The sequence below is a fragment of the Balaenoptera musculus genome, chromosome 4, assembly GCF_009873245.2.
Source record: "Balaenoptera musculus isolate JJ_BM4_2016_0621 chromosome 4, mBalMus1.pri.v3, whole genome shotgun sequence".
Lineage (NCBI taxonomy): Eukaryota > Metazoa > Chordata > Mammalia > Artiodactyla > Balaenopteridae > Balaenoptera > Balaenoptera musculus.
In genome coordinates this window covers 34,112,449-34,135,137 of record NC_045788.1, presented here as the reverse complement: position 1 = coordinate 34,135,137, position 22,689 = coordinate 34,112,449, and the positions used below count along the sequence as shown (strand labels likewise).

At 40.9% G+C, this 22,689-nt stretch overlaps 1 protein-coding gene across 6 annotated transcripts in view; it reads right to left on the bottom strand.

Moving 5' to 3' along the window:
* ARHGEF26 (Rho guanine nucleotide exchange factor 26) overlaps positions 1–22,689 on the bottom strand; it is a 159,478-nt gene that overhangs the window by 54,365 nt on the left and 82,424 nt on the right. For all 6 annotated transcript variants that reach the window (XM_036849635.1, XM_036849637.1, XM_036849636.1 and 3 more), the window contains exons 10-11: positions 13,239–13,328; positions 5,560–5,714 (exon numbers count right to left, since the gene is read on the bottom strand). In XM_036849635.1, coding sequence (XP_036705530.1) covers positions 5,560–5,714; positions 13,239–13,328 — 245 coding nt within the window. The remainder of the gene's footprint in view (positions 1–5,559; positions 5,715–13,238; positions 13,329–22,689) is intronic.

Here is a 22,689-nt window from a genome sequence, read left to right as displayed (position 1 = left end):
CACACAGTAACACAAATATTATGACAGAGAAAGTGCAGGGTTCTATGGGAACACAGAGCAGCGGAAATCAACCCACTCTAGAGGAATGGATAAGAGCTCCCAGTGGATGTGTGGTCTTAATCTAAGACCTAAAGAATGAAAAGGACTTTGCCTAGAAAAGATCTGGGGTGGAACAGGGTTATGAGGTAGAGAGGGTATTCCAGACAGAGAAAGAAGCACGTGCCGGGTCCTGGGGGCTAGAATGCCTCAGTGAGTGCAAGGTGGGACCATGGAAGGGCTGTTTGCAAAGGACAAACTGAGTCTTTTAAAAAGCATACTCTGGGGCTTCCCTGGTGGCGCAGTGGTTGAGAATCTGCCTGCCAATGCAGGGGACACGGGTTCGAGCCCTGGTCTGGGAAGATCCCACATGCTGCGGAGCAACTGGGTCCGTGAGCCACAATTACTGAGCCTGCGCGTCTGGAGCCTGTGCTCCGCAACAAGAGAGGCCACAATAGTGAGAGGCCCGCGCACCGCGATGAACAGTGGCCCCCACTTGCCACAACTAGAGAAAGCCCTTGCACAGAAACGAAGACCCAACACAGCCAAAAATAAAATAAATTAATTAATTAAAAATAATAATAAAAAAATAAATAAAAATTAAAAAGCATACTCTGGCTATGGAATGTAAATGGATGGAGGGATGGTGGCATGAAGCCAGCTAGGTGTGTCTTCTGGGCGAGTTCAAGGTGGTGGTACAAGGGCGTGGCAATGTGTGAGGAAAGAAGCGGTTTCGTTGTGAGTAGAAGACTGGGCATTAGACGGATGTGGAGCACGGTGAGGAAAAGGACAAAGTGGGCTTTCAGATTTACTGTGGAGCAACTGGGTGGATGGAGGTGCCCTTTACTAAGCAGGGAACAGACCCTGGAGAAGGAACAGGTTGGAAGGAGATTGGGACATGAAGGTAACCTGAGAAAACTCCAAATACAGCTGTTCACATCACATGACCATGATGACATTCAGAAATCTATGAAAAATGGCATCAATGTTAAAAAAAAAAAATGTGTGTTCTAGAACTAAGACATTACAGCACATTTCTTCATTCTGTTTTTTTTTTTTTAAATAAATTTATTTATTTATTTATATTTATTTTTGGCTGTGTTGGGTCTTCGTTTCTGTGCGAGGGCTTTCTCCAGTTGCAGCGAGCGGGGGCCACTCTTCATCGCGGTGCGCGGGCCTCTCACCATCGCGGCCTCTCCCGTTGCGGGGCACAGGCTCAGTAGTTGTGGCTCACGGGCTTAGTTGCTCCGCGGCATGTGGGATCTTCCCAGACCAGGGCTCGAACCCGTGTCCCCTGCATTGGCAGGCAGATTCCTAACCACTGCGCCACCAGGGAAGCCCCTTCATTCTGTTTTTAAGTGAGGCAGTGGTGATGTGCTGAGCAGTATAGGAGGTTGAACTGTGTCCTCCAGAAAATACGTTGAAGCCCTAACCCCTGGTGCCGTCCATGTGACCTTATTTGGAAATAAGGTCTTTGCAGACAGAATCTGTTAAGATGAGACCATTCTGAATTAGAGTGGGTCCTAAATCAAATAACTGGTGTCTTTATAAGGAGAGGGCGATTTTAAGACACACAGAGACACAGGAGGCAAGAAGGCCAGATGAAGACGGAGGCAGAGACTGGAGTTACGCTGCCACAAGCCAAGGAGCCCGGGAGCCACCAGGAGCGGAAGAGGCAAGGAAGGATTCTCTCCTGGGGCCTTTGGAGGTGCATGGCCCTGCCAGTTTCTTGATTTTGGAATTCTGCCTGCAGAACTATGAGAGAATAAATGCCTATTGTTTTAAGCCACCCAGTTTATGGTACTCTGCTACAGCAGCTGTAGAAACTATTACAGGGAGGAAGACTGTTTTTAGCTTCAGAAGAAATTGAAAAGGAAGACCTATGCCAGATACAAGGTACTGAATGAGACAAGAAGACAGTTAACTACCTTGCAAAATAAGCGTTTGGGGAGTTTGAACCTATTTAGGTCTTGAATTCAGTTTTCACGTTTCAAAACTGGGGACAATGGTACTTAATCCAGAAGGTTGTACGTCGGGGTGTAGTCTGTGCGCTGTAATGGATAACTAATTATAAGTTATCGCTGGGCAAAAATTGGATATTATAACAAGTTATTATTCATTAATCTATGAGTACAACATGGCAATCTATTCCTTTTCTATTACAATGTTACTGCTACTGCTGTGTCAGGTCTGATAGATTTGCACACCTTCCTCCCTCTGAAGGCAAAGCTGGTTGACAGTTTACCATCATTCTAGTATAGTGGTTCTCAACTGGGGGACATATGACAATGTCTGGAGACATTTTTGGTTGTCACAACTGGGAGGGAGGCGCCACTAGCAAACAGTAGGTAGAGAGAGGCCAGGGATGCTGCTGAAACATCCTACACAGCATAGGGCGCCCCCTGCAACAACGAACTGTAGGGCTTCAATAGTGCCAAGCTGAGAACTCTGCTCTAGAAGTACCCAGACAACCTGCAGTCAAAGCTTCAAGTACCAAGAATTCACTCTCTCATCCAAAGTAGTCAAACCGATCACCTATCCTTCTGAAATCTGACAGAACAGTCTATCAATACGGTGACTCACAAGCAGTCCAGAGCTAATGGAAACTTTAAACTTCTTTCTGATAGTCTAAATAAGAGTGAAAATTCCTGTCCTAGCAGACAGGGGCATGGTCACTAGCCGCTCTGCAAGCACTAGCAGTGGTACACACACACACACACACTGCAGGGCCGAGGTACCCACTCATCCCATCCGCCGGCATAAACCATCTCAGCATAAACCATCTGCCAGACTGGACAGGAGGAGGAAGAGTAAACGTCCTCCCAAAAAGTCCCTCCCAGTACCCAGCGAGCCTCCCTGAAGCTGAAAACCACTGGAGACCCAGCAGCTAAGCTCCTTGACTGAATCCTAGAATTATACTTAGGCAGTGGGTGGTTGCATCAGTCCTACAGAGCTGGCACAGGTAGTTATCTTTCATCTGTACCTCGTAGCCAAGCCTAAGCGATTGCCTTGTTCAAAGCTGCTGTATCTCCTCCATGGCTGTCTCTGGCATGCAAAGCATTTGTAGCTGGCTCCTTGAAGCTATAATAGAAATACGGCTGTGCATACTGTACATTTTTAACCCAGCCTGTTTATCAAGACTCTGTGGTCTGCTTGTCATCCTCACCAAATATTCAGGTCATAAACAACTTGAACCTCCAATGCTATTCTCGGAGTCAAGAGCACCTTAGAAATATGATGAGCTAATTGGTGAAGGCAAGAAAACCCCAGTTTTGGTAAAGGCAGCTAGGTACTTAGGGTTGCCCTCTCCATTGAAGCTGTATTTCTTTCTTTTATTAACAAAGAAGTGCAAATATATCTAAGGAAACAAATATGGGCTAGCTCACAGTGCAACATTAAATATAATGGCAAAATCTCCTGTGGAGGGCAAAGTACACTGCTAAGTAGCATAGCATATATCTTAATTCTAACTTTCAAAAGTCTGTATTTATTGGGTTCTAGGCAAGTTCAAGAATAAAAGTTGTGGGACTTCCCTGGTGGTCCAGTGGCTAAGACTCCACGCTCCCAGTGCAGGGGGCCTGGGTTTGATCTCTGGTCAGGGAACTAGATCCCACATGCCACAACTAAGAGTTCCATGCCGTAACTAAGAGTTCCATGCTGTAACTAAAGATCCCACATACCATAACTAAAGATCCCACATGCCGCAATGAAGATCCCGTGTGCGGCAACTAAGACCCAGTGTGACCAAATAAACAAATAAATAAATAAATATTTTTTTAAAAAACGTTGTTCCTTTTAAAAAAAAAAAAAGAACAAAAGTTGTGACATACTGGTTTAAATACCCTTAATGTTTTCATCACCATAAGCAAAACTACATTTACATTTAAAATTGGCTTGGTACTGTCAATGTATATTTTACCATTAAAAATCAAAAGTTTAGTGAAAGCTTTTGGTCCATTGAGACAGAACAAATATTTCAACAGCTGGAAGATGTTAAAAGTCAAGAGTTCTGGCATTTGAAGAGTCATATATAATTACCCTCCTCTAAAAACAAAACATCGCAAAGAAAGCCAAAGAAACTTGCTATCTCATAGGAAACCAACAAAACACAAAAATACAAAAATGATAATTCCTCTCCAATCTGTATTTATAAAATTTACTTAGCTACTAGAACTATTTAAACTGTCCCAGGTAAGAGAAATAATCTCTTCCTGAAGTTATGGGAACACTATTTTCCTAAGTATGAAAAATAATCATCAGCATCTTTATGTATTCATCATCGTCACATTATGGCTCTTCAGGGCAGACCATACAAAGTTTTCACGTCACCTCGACAGCCGAGCAGCTGAAGTAATTCATAATACAGTCTGATTAAAAGGAGCAGAAAGAAAAGCTCAACCTCTGTTTCAATTTAGTTTGAACTTTCAAGCTAAAATGTCAGCAACTCAGAAGCAGAATTCGAATAAACATTTCATGATAAATTTGGGCATTAATTTTATATATTCACAGAAGCCCGTTTCCATGATTCTCTTTACTTTGTCTAAACTGCACCCTGTGAACTAACTACTACTATTCCTATCATATGCCAGCAATTCAGCCTACCTTCATCGCCTTCATATGTGGAAATAACAAACCACAGATCTATATTTTCATTCTAAGTTCATATTCTAGGAAAGACGGACTATTTATGGAGAAACAGCAGGAAAATATTTTATAATCCAACACATACTGAGTACATTTAATAAAGAATGCTCCCTAGAGAAAGGCAGAGCTAAGGGCTAAGGGGAGTATGTGTATGTGTATGTGTATGTGCATGTATGTGTGTGTTTTGAGTGGGAACAGTTAGAACAAATGCTGTAAAGAAAAAACTTGTACAGTATTCCTTCTGGAGCAGGACCTGACTCCACAACCAGAAGTCTAAAGTAAGAGGAATAAACACTCTGCCAACCAAGGGATTGACTTTCTTCCCTGAAGCAGGGAGTATTGGAGTATTGCTAACATCCTCCCAGCCACGGGGAAACTTTTTTCTAAAAAAAAAAAAACTCTAATCTTTCTAAAGATTTTCTAACAATCTTTAAGAGCAGTGGATTTTAAATTAAGTTACAAGAAGTGCTAGAGTCACACCCCAGCTTGTTCTCAACCAGAGCAACTTTTGTCTGTTTTACACAAAGGTCCTATGGCAGAAGAACTGTGAAAAATGCTGATCGAAAATATTAAGAGGGTTGCCTCCCCAGGGATGTCAAGAGAATCCAGTGACATAAACCTGTCAAATGTTTAGAACGAGGTTTGCACGCTATAAAAGCCCAGCAGCAGTTGGCTAGGATAATGATGCTGGTAACAATTCAAGTCTTCGCTGTAGAGGTAATTTAAAAAAAATGAAGCACAGAGGCTTGTATGAGTCCATGTGTAGAAACTATACACCTGACATCTCAAGCTTTTCAAGGATGATCACCTCCAACAGGTGTTTGAATTACAGAGCTTCAAAACTGGATGTACAGCGAGCAACGCCACAAGAAGGCTTACCTCTTCTTCTTGGTGATAATGAGCACGTCGTTGAAGAGGAAGAAGTAGACTTGCTGTTTGGACGTCCTTTTTGAGAAAAGCCCAGTGTCTTCCACATAGGCTGTCAACTCACCTCTTTTGACCAACCACCGGGAAGAGGAGACTAGAGGAAAAGGCTACAAAAAGAGAAACACTCAGTACCCAAAGCCAAAGTCAAGTCCTTTTAGGATTATTGAAAGTAAAGTATAAAACTTACATTCAAACAAATGATATATCATTATTTTATATAATAGTGTATGTATTTAACAGGTAAGTAATAGTGAAATACAGTTAGAGAAGGATAGCACATTCTCCAAGAGAAAATCAGAAAGAACAATTTATTTTCCAATATAAAAAACTATTAATATTAACTTGCTTATATAAAAACTAAAACTCAATCAGAAAACGTTTTTGGGTCAACCAAAAATTATTACCCTTCCATTAACTCTTAACTGAAAAAGAAGATTGATAAGGAGTCACTTAAAACTGAAAAGCCTCAAAAGGAAACCTATTGGTATCAACTGAAGTTATTTTAAATATCACAAATCAGAATCCAAACATACGAAAAAAACACTGATAGCCGCGGTTAAAAAGAGACAAATTGGGCTTCCCTGGTGGCGCAGTGGTTGAGAATCTGTCTGCCAATGCAGGGGACATGGGTTCGAGCCCCGGTCCGGGAAGATCCCACATGCCGCGGAGCAGCTAGGCCCGTGAGTCACAACTACTGAGCCTGCACGTCTGGAGCCTGTGCTCCGCAACAAGAGAGGCCGCGATAGTGAGAGGCCCACGCACCGCGATGAAGAGTGGTCCCCGCTTGCCACAACTAGAGAGGGCCCTCGCACAGAAATGAAGACCCAACACAGCCAAAAATAAAAATAAATAAAACCAGCTTTAAAAAAAAAAAAAAAAAAGAGACAAATTAAAAAGTCTGCATTCGGGGCTTCCCTGGTGGCGCAGTGGTTGAGAATCTGCCTGCCAATGCAGGGGACATGGGTTCGAGCCCTGGTCTGGGAGGATCCCACATGCCGCGGAGCAACTAGGCCCGTGAGCCACAATTACTGAGCCTGTGCGTCTGGAGCTCGTGCTCCGCAACAAGAGAGGCCGCGATAGTGAGAGGCCCGTGCACCGCGATGAAGAGTGGCCCCCACTTGCCACAACTAGAGAAAGCCCTCGCACAGAAACGAAGACCCAACACAGCCATAAATAAATAAAACAGTGTTTAAATAAATAAAAATAAAAATAAAAAGCCAGCTTGTATATCACCTGCTCTTTAAAAAAAAAAAAAAAAAAAGTCTGCATTCAATTCATGAACTAAAAAGACTTTATTCAAAAGGAAAGGAAAAAACCCTGCAAACGTATGTTTTGTTTATTGATTATCTACTTAGCTGTATTCTGGAGAAAACCTTTTCTTAAGTTTACGGTAGTTTCCCTCATGGAAGTTCATCCCTGAAAGCATCATGCCATTTTCTGGTTGTGAAAATGAACTTCTTCCAGAATAATCCATCTTAATCTCATAGAAAAGGCTATATTCAAGGAACTGCATACTGTCTTTTCTTTATTCAGTTTACAGTTTCCAACTGGAAAACTCTCAAAACCTCAGAATAATCCTTACCCTTGAAAGCTCTTTTTTTTAAGTTACCAGAAATGCTAACTGCCAAAAATCTGATTGAAAAAACGACATCCATAAAAATAAGCAAAAGTTCTTGGACACACAAAAGATAACTCTAGTAAGTGTGGTACAACCAAATGTCATACATTTCAGGGAATAATGATTAAAAATAGCCAAAGGAAATTGAGGATATTAGGGAGGAAATAAGAATGCTAAGAAAGGATTTCATATTTTTTTAATTTATAAAGGACATTTATAAGAAGGTTGCTCATCAGTTATATACTATTTTCCTGAAGATTTAACATGGAAGATGAAACAGTATGGCTGACCTCAAAATTTCAAAACTGGCTATTTAAAGGAGTTCATGTAGTTTTCAGCCTCCAAATCTCAAATCAGACTATGGCTGAGACTTAAAAGGTGACAGAGAGGTTGCTTAGATAACTCAGGAGGAACTCACCAGCACACACAAGAGGTCACCACAAATAATCAGAGTCAGGTTAGGTCCTGCCACAGGGCTGCAACTACTGGAAACACACTGCTATCTTGTTATTGCGTGTATAGGATAAACCAATGACAGTATTATGTAATGCCACCCTATGACTGTTCTTAGTTTAGAGGATGGGGAAAAAAGTTTTTTTAACTCTTGGTCTTTTTTTTCTTTTAAAAAATTTTTTTTTATTTTTGGCTGTGTTGGGTCTTCGTTGCTGTGCACGGGCTTTCTCTAGTTGCTGTGAGGGGGGGCTACTCTTCATTGCGGTGCGCGGACCTCTCACTGCGGTGGCCTCTCTTGTTGCAGAGCAGGGGCTCTAGGCACGCAGGCTTCAGTTAACTCTTGGTCTTAAAACAGATGGAGCTTTATGAACATCTCATACTCCACTGGGCAAAAATAAATTTCCAATGTGTATCTAAAATTGACAGTGGCTTGCAATATGTCTATGCTTCTTTAAAAAACAAAAATCTGATATCATAAATGTTTTTTGTTTCAGTTTATTGTTGAAAGATTAAACTCATTCAGATGGCTTTCTTTTAAGAAGAAGCTATAGGGCTTCCCTGGTGGCGCAGTGGTTGAGAGTCTGCCTGCCAATGCAGGGGACACGGGTTCGAGCCCTGGTCTGGGAAGATCCCACATGCCACGGAGCAACTGGGCCCGTGAGCCACAATTGCTGAGCCTGTGCGTCTGGAGCCTGTGCTCCGTAACAAGAGAGGCCGCGATAGTGAGGGACCCGCGCACCGTGATGAAGAGTGGCCCCCGCTTGCCACAACTAGAGAAAGCCCTCGCACAGAAACGAAGACCCAACACAGCCATAAATAAATAAAATAAAATAAATAATAATAATTTAAAAAATTTTTGAAAAAAAAAAAGAAGACGCTATAAAAATGACCAAAATATTTAGAAGAATCGCAGTAGCCCAAATTGCTCCTATGTGAATTCCCACAGTTTAGAAGCTTAGTCTAAGACTAGAATCCAGGTGTGAATCAAAAATAAGAAAAGAAATTCATGAACAAAAACACATCCTTAAAGGTATGGATATAATTCCCATGGAGAAAAGATTTTCATTCTTTTTGGTGTTACTTAGCATCCTAGAAAACCAGCCTCAGCATAAAATTTAACTAATTTTATGGGCCAGTGAGACAAGGAAGAGCAAGTTTTTTCTAAACTGAGACAAAAATGCATCATTTAGCCATTTTAAAGTATACCTGTAATTCAGCGGCTTTTAGTACATTCACAATATTGTGCAATGGTCATCACTATCTAATTCCAGAACACTTCCATTACCCTAAAAAGAAAGTCCATATGCACTGAGCAGTCACTCTCCACTCTGCCCTCCCATTAATTAAGTTAATCCTTACAATAACTCCGTGAGGGAAAGTACCATTATCAGTCCCAATTTACGGTTCAGAAAACTAAGAAATGAAAGTTAAGTAATGCCCAAAGTCCTACAGCTAGTAAGTAGTGGAGCTACAACTGAACTCAGGCAGGCTGGCTCCAGAGCCCACGCTCTTAATTTATATCGGCTTCCTGTGCCGATCCGGTGGGCTCTCCTCACCCCTCTCACATTACCACGTGCAGCACATGATACTCGTCCAGACACTTACTAATTTAAAAATGAAAAACACATGTAAGTAAACATACAAACATACATACATACATTCATACATACATAAATATCTAATACACACACACACACAGACATATATATAAGCTTTTATCCCCTTCAAATGAGAAAAAGACTAGCATTATTTTGCTGCCATGGTTAAGAATGTGGACGCTGCAGTCAGTCGCAGATCTGAATCCAGGCTTCAGTACTTCTTGGTGTATTACTTTGAGCAAATAATTTACTATCTCTAGCTTCGAATTCCCCAACGATAAAATGGGAATAATAATTAGATACTTCATGGGGTTCCTGTGAGAATTCAATGAGACTATGTGAAAATGGCACATAGTAAATACTCAGTAAATATTTTCATGGCAATAATGGCTACGGTAGGACCATAAACCAAATAGAACCAACACAGAACCCGCTACCTTTCCCTCAGGGTCGTTCCTCCTCTTGGATTCCCTACCTAGGTGGATGGTGTGACTCTCCATCCAGTCGACCCGACTAGACACCTGCGGTACCACGGCTAGAGCCCTCCTCCAGGCATCCCGCTTTATCTCTCCGCCTCTGCTTCCAGTCTCCAAACTGGTTTTCTGCCTCTGGTTTTATTACCTGCCCAACTTACCCTCCACATAGCTGCTGTAATACATTTTTAAAATAATAAACTGAATCTGGTGTATGTGTGTAGAGTGGGAAGGGGAGGTTGTTAAAAAGAAAAAGTCCTATGAAAAACTATTAAGTGAACAACCTCCTTCCCACCCCATTCCTCATCTACCCAGTTCCCAACCACTGATTACAGCCCCTACAAGGTAGTAACTGTTATTGTTCTTCTATAACTTTCCAGAGATTTCTTACACATAAGCTACTTTTATACTCTTTTTTCCTCCTGTTCTGCACCTTACTTTTTTCACTAATAATATAAGACAGAAAGCTTACCATATCGATTCCTAAAATTCTTCATTTTTTTTTTAAGTTGAGTGGTCTTACATAATTTAGGTGTACTATAATTTATTTAATCAGTCCCCTATTGATAGATGTTTAGGTTGTTTCTAATCTTTTGCAATCAAAACAATGCCATATCAGTAACTTTGTGTGTATGTCTGTATATGTGTGTGTGTGTAATTTTATACGTTCATGAGTATATCAATAGGATAAATTCTTAGAAGTAAAATTGCTGGGTCATAGTAACTTGCATTTGTAATTTTGATAGTTATTGACAAATTGCCCACGACTGGGGTTATAACAATCTTTCCCATGAGCAACAGATAAACATGGCTTTCCCAACAACTCACTGATAACACGTTTTATCAAACTTCTGAATTATTTATAAATCTAAGTGGTAGAATACATTATTTTAATTTCAATTAGCAATTTTCTTCTGAATGAAGTAAAGCATCTTTTCAGACGTTTAACAGTCATTTGTATTTCCTCTTCTGACAACAGTTTTCTAGTTTGCAATTTTCTAATGGATTTTTTCCTTATCTTCTTCTTATCACTTTGAGGTTATATGTTGGGAATATTAACCCTTTACCTATATGTGAGTTCTAAATTTTTTTCCCAGTTTCCTATTTCCCTTTTCACTTTTTAAATGCCCTTTAATTTTCACTCTATGGAGAAATTTTTTAAATTTTCACGTCGATCAATTTTCCTTTTAATGACTTCTGGATTTGGAATAAGTTTAAAAGGCTTTTTACTATGATGCTAAAGTCATCTTTACTAAATGCGCATCTGACTGTGTCACTTCCACGCTTTGAACTTTTCAGTGGCTCCCAGATGATCCTGCTCTGCTCTTTCTTTTGGCACACAAGGCCCTTCCCATGAGTGCTAGTTCTGCCCTGCTCCCCTCCACCCCACTGAATGTGTGCAATTCCTGGGCTACAGCAGCTGAAACCATGTCCTGTGCATTTGTTCCTGCTCTTCACTCCTGGAAGACCCTTCTCTCTCTCCTTTCAAGATCAGCTCAAGCACACCTCCAGTGTGAAGCCCTGCCTGGCTGCTATAAGCTCCCCACCCCTTTGTCCCTCATGCTTAGGGCCGGCCACGCCCTCTCCATTGCTGGTGTTCTCAAAACTCTTCTATCTCCCATAACAGCTGTAGACTTGGCTCGCTCCTTTGTATTTCTGTAGGCTTCTACTAGATGGTAAGCTCCCCGAGGGCAGGGATCATGCTTTTGTTTTCCCACTTCAGTCCACAAAGGTGCTCATGAAATTTGTTGAAAGAATGCATGTGCTTGGACAAAACACTTAACTTCTTTGAACATCTGTTTTCTCGTCTTTGAAATGAACTGAATAAAAATGTCCACTGTTACCCATAAAGTGTTATAGAAATGAGGTCCTAAGGTTGTATTAGTATTTCTAAGTGGTCTGAATTAAGTCCTTCATTATAAATCTAAACTTAGAATATTTTCCTTTAAGTTTGCAATTTTAATCATTGAACCAAGAGGAAACAAAAATCCAAACACTCATGCACTCAATTGATGTTAATCACTTATTTTTAAGAACCCTTGGGGTAAGCATTTTTTCAGTTACAAGTTAATTGTGGTTCTAGAGAAACAGAGCTTAAAGGTATCTTAAACCAGCTGATTATCAGTGAAGAAAGAAAAAGAAAAATGGTTAGGGAAGGGACTTATCAACTTTTAAAATGGAAACGGTTAGAGATTTATCATCTTTAAAAAGGAGGGGATTAAAAAAAATCCTTTGATGTACAGATATATTTTCTAAAATACTTAGAAACAAATGAAAGTGAAGGACAGGATCCTTTGTGAAGGATGGGAAAAAATGGGTTTTGAAATTGCCGTAAATTTCTATATGAGGGTATAATAACTAAAGTGTGTGTGCGTGCATGTGCACGCTGTTTTTAGCAAGTATCCATCATTTTCTAAGAAGAATCACGGATCACCTTTCTGCATTTAAATCTTTATAGTCAGGGTGTCACAGTGGAAGAGTTTACACTGATCTGCAAGTCAGGACGTCTGGACCCTAGTCCTGATTTTGCCACCACGAGCCGAATGACCCTGTTAACAATTAATTATTCTTGGGGTTGTATTTTCCTCATTTATAAAATAAAAGGGTGTAGCTGTACTATATCAGTGGCCCTCAAACTATATGACACAGCAGGGAGTTATCTGCATAATGCCACGATCGCGCTAATCCCACTGCACAAATTAGGAACACTTTCACCATGAAAAAATATGACCGCTTTAAGTTGGTTAATTAAATTCAAGTGGCATAAAACGAAACAGAATCACAACCATGAGCACTCACATCCATTAAGATTTGAATTGTGAGCCAACAAAGGAGTTGACCATGGCCTAGCCTCGCCATTAATTGTTATTTCCTTCTTTGTTCATCCTGTCATCTGCCCCTGAGCAGTATGAGACAAGCAGTAACAGGCAGCACATATGCAAAAAAGAATTATGGAAGAAAAACAAATTTGAAAAGAACAATTCACTAATAATCCTTTTTTGCAAAAAAGAATTATGGAAGAAAAACAAATTTGAAAAGAACAATTCACTAATAATCCTTTTTTGCAAACTGAGAAAGGAGTGTCCTTATTTGATTTAGAACACCCTGGTCCAGCTCGTGGGATACCACTGTTTTGCAGGATACTTTGAGAATACTAAAGAAATCTCCTTTCTATTCTAAAATTCTATTATTTTTATCCACCCTTTTCTCAAGTTTGGTGTCTTCCTAGGGAAAAAAGAAAGTGCTAGTTAGATAATACCTAACTCTGTGGCCTAGAGAAAGGTCACTTTATCTGGTATTAGCAAGAGCTGAATTGTCCAAAGCAAAGCATCTGCTATTTCCCCTGCCAGCCTCTCTGTAATCAATTTATGGCCCTGCTGTGAAAAGCAAATTCCTCTCTACTTTGTTGCCCTCAACTACCTCTTTATTCACATAAGATTTAAGCAAGAGTAGTAACAAATCTATTTATGAAGAAGTATGAGAGAATACCTTAATTTTAAATTCCAGCTGAGAGTTAATTGTGTACATCATTTCAGTCCTTTCCATCTTCCGAGCTCCTTCATTGCAGAGTCGAACCAACTGGAAACAGAGAATGATAAGGAGGGTTAAGAGGTGAAGGAGAGAAACCTCACTTTCAAATGCAGATCTCACAGGAAATAATTAGCACTGTGGAAGCTCCAGAGACTCATTCCAGACGGTTAAAGAACTCACAGTTTCACACAGTCAAGACTTTGTACCCAGTTGGAAGTGGTGTCATCAGGATGTGAAGACGGAGGAAAAAAACGTCCTGAGAACTTTCAGGGACACACATCCTCTGTGCATTATCACACGATGCCCTCCACATACACTCGGCAGATTCCTCGCATGGTCCAGTCTGCTCCATTCTGCTCCTTTCCCCTGCCCCTCCTCCTCGCCTTCACCCATGGGAACACCACCAAACTCAGAGCAAGCTGCACCTCGCTCCCCACTTCGTATCAGAGCAGCTGAGGGCAGACCACTGACTTCAAAGGCAAATTCTCAGCAGAATGCTACATGCAAAGCATGTGACCAGTAACCTGGATGCTAGAAGAGGAAAGCCTTCCATTGGAACCTAATGGTCAATGATTCTTCAAGGATGGTCAAGCTAAGGGAAATTCAGTTTAATTAGAACTACTGAATTATCTACAAACAGAATGAACTCGATAGTCCTTTGATAAGTAGCTGTGATATCATGATTTATAATAAACAGAATATATATTTTGTCTTTGTCCATGGTTTCTGGCACACAGCTCCTAAAACCCTTGTAATTTCCTACGGAAGAGCCACAGGGGCATCTCTGGTTATAATTTAGTTTTGCTACCAGTTCCTGAAATAGCTCCAGGGCATAGAAGTGAAATGGGTATCTTCTGTTATTCATAACAAGCCCCTTTCAACCACGGCTGAGTTTATGTTAATGAGGTGACTTCTGGTAAGCCCCTAAGGATGGGGCTGGTTGCCAGGGGAACCAACCAAGTGATTAAAGAGAAGGCTGGAACTTTCAGCCCTGTAGACTTCCAGGGAGGGAAAAGGGGCTGGAGATAACGTGATCACTACTGGACAATGATTGAATAATTCACGCCTACATAATGAAGCCTCCATAAAAATCCCTGAACTTCGGACTTGGAGAGCTTCCGGGTTGGTGAAGAAGAACACTTCTGCGTGCTGGGAGGGTGCCATCTCAAGCTCCATGAGGACAGAACATCCTGGGCTCAGGATCCTTCTGGACCTCACCTTATCTCTTCAACTGGCTGTTCATTCTTATCCCTTAATATCCTTTGTAATAAACCACTAATCTAGTAAGTAAACTGTTTTCCTGAGTTCTGTGAGCCCCTCTAGCAAATTAATCAAACCTGAGGAGGGGGGTCATGGGAACTTGACTTATAGCCAGTGGGTCAGAAACACAGGTAACAACCTGGACTTGTGATTAGTGACTGAAATGAAGTTGGAGGTGTAGTCTTGCGGGCTTGAGCCCTTATCCTGTGGGATCTGATGCTATATCTCCAGGTGGAGTGAGAACTGAATTGAATACCGTCAGACACCCAGCTGGTACAGCAGAACTACTTGGTGTGAGGAAAAACCCCACACATTTGGTGACCACAAGGGTCAGAAATGAAGTGCTCTGTGGGTAGAGTACTGAGCACAGAGGAGACACACAGGAGTTTCTCCTTTACACTGTACCTAATACATAATTATTAGTTCACTGGCCTAAACCAAAACAAACTTTGTATTTCCAATTTCTCATTAACTGAAAAAGCTATAAAACTCGTCCATAACAAGGATCATTGGCCATAAAGACATGTGGTTGTTAAAAACGAAGCTAGAAATTCTGATTAGATTTACTTTAATATTACTGCTTTATTAAGTTACATATGTTTACTGTAAAAAAAAAAATGATAATACGTAAGTAAACAAAACAGGCCATAAAAGGCTCTGACCTAATCCTACTCCATGGAGGTAACTGGAAACAAGATGGGTTATACACTTTCTCTTTTTCTCCTGTGCTTATATGAACATATAAACACGCACATATAATGTGCAGAAATTCTAATTTTTGTAAATGGATTATTCAATGCTTGTCTGTGACTTAAGTTTTTCACTTGCCAACATTTCGCCTTATAAATACAACATTCACTGAAAAAAAAAAGTTTATTTTGTACCTGGTATGTGTCAGATGCTAGGGTTACATAATAGGGCAGACACAATAATTACAGACTGAAATCTTAAAGGGAAAAAAAAAAACAGGGGGTCTGGGAGGAGGAGGGTGAGGAGGGAGCCAGGGACCTCTCCTGAGAGGTCATTTAGGCTGACAGCGGAAGGAAAAAAGGGAGTTAGCACCCAAATCAATGGAGAGCACTGGTTCAGGCAGAGTGAACACCAGGAGCAAAGGGCTGACACTGGGAAAGTGCCGTGTGCCTGAGAAAGTAAAAGGTCCTGACACAGGAAAATGGCACAAGAGCAAACTAGAGGACCAGCCCAGGGTCAAAGCATGCAAGTTCTTCAGGCGTGTGGATTGTGTCCTAAGTGCAAAGAGAAGCCACCAGCAGGCTTTCAGCAGAGTGATAGGATGCAACATATGCTACGACCATATGTGCTTTCCACAGTGTATTTATTCAATCCCCCACTGATGGACACTTGGACGTCTCCAGTCACTTAACAGATATTCTAGGCTTCAAGGGTACACCCATCTTCAGTTCCAGCATATCTTTAGGTCTGAATGGTCTTGAGGAGTTCACTGATGCAGGGACTGATGGCTGTACCTGATCAAAGCTAGGCGCAGAAAATATCCTGGCTGGGCAGGGGCAACTGCAATTAAAATATCCTAAAAGGGGGACTTCCCTGGTGGTCCAGCGGTTAGGACTTCACCTTCCAATGCAGGGGGTGCGGGTTCGATCCCGGGTCAGGGAGCTAAGATCCCACATGCCTCGTGGCAAAAAAACAAAACATAAAACAGAAGCAATATTGTAACAAGTTCAATAAAGACTTTAAAAATGGTCCACATCCAAGAGTGAATGGAGATTAAAGTAGAACTGGAAAAGGCAGAGGAGAGACAGGGAGCAAGGAGAGTTTATTGCAAAACTTAGGGGCCCCTGTATTTCCACATTATTTCAGTTCACATTTTAAATTTTAACATTTTGCAGAGCTGGAAAATCTTATAAAAACATGTATTGCTGGCCTGAGACCAAACAGCCTGTAAGCCATAATAGGAGCAGTTTAATAGGGGAAGCGACTAGTTGCTTAATGAGACTTATAATGGGAACCTATTTGACCACAATGAAAAGGAAACCTGTTTAGCAGAAGGGCCGCTAGTTAGATGCTTATAATTTCCTTTGAGCCAAGGCTCAGGGTATTTTCCTTGCTGTTGTCTCACAGCAATTAGGCAATTCTTTTAATAGGCCTGCGTCCAGGTTTATCATCTGCGAAACAGGTTGTGTTTTGAAAAAAAAAAAAAAAAAAAAAAAAAAAAAAAAAAAAAAAAATGGTCCACATCCAAAAAATCTTAAAAAAAAAAAAAGTGACTTTAAAATAATATATATATCCTAAAAGGATTAAGACAGAACAAAATCCAATCAAGCAGCTGGTGCTCAGGGCATTTTTATGATTTCTCTTGAAGAATATATGTTCATAGTTCCCAAATCTGTGCTCCCAGACTTGGTCTGTTCCCTAAGCTCTACATCCAACTACCTGGATGGCATCTCTTCTCGGGTCCCCCAGAGCCATCTCAAACTCAGGATGGAACGACCAAACCTCAACACTACCTTTATCACCCCCTCCCCTGGCCCAGTGTTCTCCATGTCAGTGATCAATCCCAGCATCATCCGCTTCCCCAAGCCAAAAAGCTGGGTCCTCACCACTCAGATGCCTCCCGCTCCTTTGTCCTCCACATCCAAACAGTTCATAAAGTCTCCTTAATGTTGCCATCCTGCTGTCCACTCATCCACCAGCCCTGTCCCCGCACTCAGGCTCAAACCCCCTCCCCTTTGGATTACTGCCCTCCTAATTCTCTGCCATCACTTCTGCCCTACCCTTACGTGTCATCCAGAAAAATATTTTCAATCTTTCTAAGTTCAAATCTGATCATGAAACTCCTCAGCTTGAAATCCTTAAAAGGCTCCTCGAAGCTTTCAGAATTAAATCTTAGCAAGACCATGATCTGGCACCTACTCACTTGATCCCTAACTTCCTGCTTCTCTTATCTTGGGCCTCAGTCTTACCAAATCTCTGCTCAGAGCCGCACACTCTTCCACGTCCCTTGCACTTTTGCATGTGTGTTTCTCTCTACCTGAACATTCTTCACCCCACTCTGTCCCGCTGACTCCTTCTTAACTAGATTTATAGCCCCCTATTTGTCTTTCAGGACTCATCTTGGGTATTACCTCTCTAAAAAGACTGGAGAGCAGAGATTGTGAAATTTCCCTATTTGTTAGTTCAGTGCCCAGCCCAGTACCTAAGACACAAGGAACGCTCAGCAAATGTTAATGTGTAAACTGCCTTCAGATATCATTTATAAGCCACTTAAAAAAGGGGGGGACAATTCCTTTTTAGTTATCCCACTTTAAAATGAAAGGGAAAATGGAAAATAAAGTTATAATCTTTATTTCCTAAACTTCCAATCATAGACTCCCCCAGCCGCCACCTCCAAAGGCGTATTAAAAACAAAAAAGTTCCCCCCAAATATATCAAGCAATGGTATCATCAGTGGACTCTGTTTAATGACTATCTTGAAGGGACAAGCGCTAATTTGGATATAGTGTTTTTATTAAAATCAGCCTCCGCATATTAAAGCTGTGCCTTCCTTCAGCATCTGTCAAAGCTTTATTAAATTTGGCTGAATTGTTTGTTTTAGGCCAAATTTATGTGGAAAAAAAAGAACTCAATCTCTCTAATGGAGAAATATAAATTAAAACAAAAATAAAATATTTTCAATCTATCAAATTCACAAAGATGAAAAGAATATTGGATGCTGGGGAATGCACAGTAAGATAGACACTTAGAAATACTTCTGGTTGTCATGGATACAGGGACAGCTTTCCTTGAAGGCACTTGGGGGTCTTTAAATCATACCTACCTTTTTTTCCCCCAATAAACCCATTTCCCGAAACTTTTCAATAGAAATCATCAGAGGACCACAATCATTTATGTAAGGCCATAGCCCATGCAGCACTATTTAGAAGAGTAAATGAAATGGGTACCACATGAATCCATGTGTAAGTGTACATTTACATCCACTGGAAGGACACGCCGTAAAATGGCAATAGTCACTATCTTCGACAAGATTACTGATACATTTTATTTTCTCTTATTTCAATTTTTCAAATTTTCGGTAATGGACACTTAGTACGTTATTTTTAAAATGTATCTTTGTAAACCTTAAATGCATTCTTTCAGAGCAGTACTTGGAGTGAAGGAAAAAAAACCTTATTAATTCCTCCCTTCAGCACTCCTCTCCCTTTACCATCAGTAACCACGGTTGAAAGTCTGATGTGTATGATTCTGGGTACTATTTCTATAAACTGATGACATACATATGTATATAAACGCATTTTATTACCTAGATGTCATTACACTATTTGTTCTGTTCTGCAACTTAATGTTCTTAACGACACAGCTTAGAGACCTCTTTTAAATAGCTGAAGCAATAAGTTACAGGAAAAGATTCAAGAGAACTTGGCTCTTCTGCCACTAAGAGAAAAGCTTATAACTTAATATTATCTCCAAATAGAAGTAGAATTTTTATGAGGTGCACGTTAAAGCAGTTATTCTTTTTCCACGGGAGAGTAAATAAAAGAGAGCAGCAGGGACGATTTTGCTGGCATAAGAAACCATCTCCTGAGCACCACTCCTTAGACACCAGACACGACCCTGCACCAGCTGAACTATCCGATTCCCTGGAAATTTCCCTCCCCCCGGCTCCGCCCCAGCATCTGAGCAGAAAATCTGGAAGTAAATACACATTTCACTTGATAGAAACATCTTTCTTGTTTTTGAGTTGTTTGACTAAGTCAATAAGTCTTTCCAAAGCCCCAATTCAGTAAGTTGTCACCGTCATTTCAGCCACGCACAGGAACAATTTCATTGAAGTATTATTCACACTATGCAAATAAATTTCATTAGCATTTTAATTACCAAAAAAGATATTACTCATTTTTTCCAAGAATGAATAACTATCTAGAGAGACTTGCCCAAGGGCCTTAGGTGGAGTCCAGTTCTAAAAACTTGGGCCTCATCATACAAAATTTCACTCTCTAAAATAAATACTGGGAACTCCCAATTTCTTTCGTTTCAGATAAGGGAAGCAAGTGAAATTCTGCATTTTGATTTTGAACCATAAATGCTCTATGTACAGAGTCGTTTTGTTAAAAATACTGACATTGTTTTCCCAGAATCTATAAAACCCCATCAGTAACCTGCACAAATGAAAAAGAAGATGAATCCCTGAGCTGGCTGTATTGATAACCTCAGTTCCCTACAACACTAGGAGATTGGGGGAATAATCCTGATATTCATGACTCCTGCTCAAGAGAGAGAAACGCTGCCTTAGAAAAAACAATTCACTGGAACAGCACTTCTTCACAGAGGGTCCTTCATACAGTAAGTATCAAGGTAAGGCAATTACATGACATTTTTGCCAGCCTTACCTAAAAGAACCAGTGTCAAATCAAGTGAACCAGAGACACCTGAAGGAATGTAGCAGTTTACTGTAACTGGGATGTAAAAGTCTCAAAAAAATTAAGGATCATTGCTGGTTCAATTCAATTCCTATTACCTTCCTCCTTTCTCTTCTGTGTGAATTCTTTTCCAACGTCTCAGTAACAACCAAACAAAATCTGACACAATCTCTTTCATGGCCAAGGCTAGAACTTCTCTAAGTACAATAGCTTCTCCTAAAGACCCTCCTCCTCCCCCAAAGGATTTGGGGTCCTGGAGGAGAGACCCATGGGCAGTAGGACCTTAGGTAATTTCATACCTGTCAGGCCAAGTTTCTTCACTTAGTGTTTCCCAAAGTGGGATATGCAGACCACTGACGGAGCAAGAGATGCATTCAAGTGGTTGACAGACTGCTATGGTTTGAATGTTCATATCCCCCCAAAATATGTGTTGAATTCTTAACCTCCGAAGATGATATTAGGTATTAGGAAGTGGGGACTTTGGGAGGTGCTTAGAAGTCATGAGGATACAGCCCTCACAAATGGGAGTACAGTAAGTCCCTTACATACGAACCTTCAAGTTTCGAACTTTCAAAGATGCAAACATGCATCTGGTCCCACAAAGGAACCAGAACCTGTGCCATCAACGTCAGGCGTGAGTGAAATTGCACCTTGCCCTCCGTCTCCTATTGCTGACGATCCTTCAGCTCTACCATCTCCCACCTCCTCTCCCTCCTCCAGTCAGTAACTCTTCTTGCCTGTTCACTCGATGCCAGCCCCTGTATGCCAGCTGTTGTACTGTACTACTGTACTTTTCAAGGTACTGTACTGCAAGATTTAAAATGTTTTATTTTTTGTGTTCATTTGTTTTTTATGTATTATTTGTGTGAAAAGTATAATAAACCTATTACAGTACAGTATTGTGTTAGTTGGGTACCTAGGTTAACTTTGTTGGACTTACGAACAAATTGGACTTACAAGCGTGCTCTCCAAATTGAATTTGTTCGTAGGTAGGGGACTTACAGTAGTGCTTTCTACAACAGGCCCCAGAGAGCTCCCTTGCTCCCTTCTGCCATGTGAGGCTACAAGGAGAAGTCTGCAACCTGGCTAGAAGAGGGCCCCAACTCAACCACGCTGGCACCTTGATCTTGGACTTCCAGCCTCTAGAACCGTGAGAAATAAATTTCTATTGTTTATAAGCCAAGCAGTCCACGGTATGTTGTTCTAGCAGCCAAAACAGACTAAGACACAGATAAACTTATTTTTAATATAAAAAAATGGTCAGAAGACCCAAATAGACATTTCTCCAAAGAAGACATACAGATGGCCAACAGGCACAATGCAAGGATGCTCAACATTGCTAATTATTAGAGAAATGCAAAGCAAAACCACCATGAGGTACCACCTCACACCAGTCAGAATGGCCATCATTAAAAAGTCTACAAATAACAAATGCTGGAGAGGGTGTGGAGAAAAGGGAACCCTCCTACACTGTCGGTGGGAATGTAATTGGTGCAGCCACTATGGAGAACAATACGGAGGTTCCTCAAAAAACTAAAAATATTTTGAGTTGCTATATGATTCAGCAATCCCACTCCTAGGCACATATCTGAAGAAAACTCTAATTCAAAAAGACACATGCACCCCTATGTTCACAGCAGCACTATTCACAAAAGCCAAGACATGGAAACAACCTAAATGTCCATCAACAGAAGAATGGATAAAGAAGATGTGGTACATATATATAACGGAATATTACTCAGCCATGAAAAGAAATGAAATTGGGTCATTTGTAGAGATGTGGATGGACCTAGAGTCTGTCATACAGAGTGAAGTAAGTCAGAAAGAGGAAAACAAACATTGTATATTAATGCATATATGTGGAATCTAGAATTTGGTACAGATGAACCTATTTGCAGGGCAGGATGTAGAGAATGGACATGTGGACACAGAGGAGGAAGAGGAGGGTGGGATGAACTGGGAGATTAGGTTTGACATAAATACACCATGTGTAAAATAGGTAGCTAGTAGGAACCTGCTGTATAGCACAGGGAGCTCAGCTCAGTGGTCTGTGATGACCTAGATGGGTGGGATTGGGGGGTCCAAGAGGGAGGGGATACGTGTATACATATAGCTGATTCACTTCATTGTACAGCAGAAACTAACAGAACATTGTAAAGCAATTAGACTCCAATAAAAATATATATATATATATATAAAAAGAAACAACCAGCTCATAAAACCCATGATTTTGTAGTTATTATTGGCAAGGAAAAGTAAAATAGAGCTAATTTAAAGTTGATTAAAACAAAAAGTGCTTCACAATAAAGTGGTACAAAGATGTACCAAGCTCAGAAGTAACGTGCAGCTTCGAGATATTTAGGATGCTTCTGATGCGATCATGAGCTTTGCTCCCCTGGACCGTATCCCCATTGATTCCCATAACTTCGACTGCTTTCTCGCAGCTAAATATTCCTATTAGCATTTAAACATACCCACATTTCTCTAATCTTTAAACAAAAAAAGACCCTGCCCCACTTCCCTTTCAACTACAGCTCTCTTTTTGTCTTTTTACCCTCAGCCTGATTGTGGAAACAGCTACACTAGCTGGCGGCATGTTCCCACCTCCCACTCATCCCTCAACACACTCCAGTCTGGTTTCCACACCCACCTCTGCAAGGACACAACCCACCTGATGATAAATAAACCCAGTGAACGCATCAATCATTATCCCACTTTGTCTTTCAGGAGCACCCATCGGGGCTGACCTTCCTTCC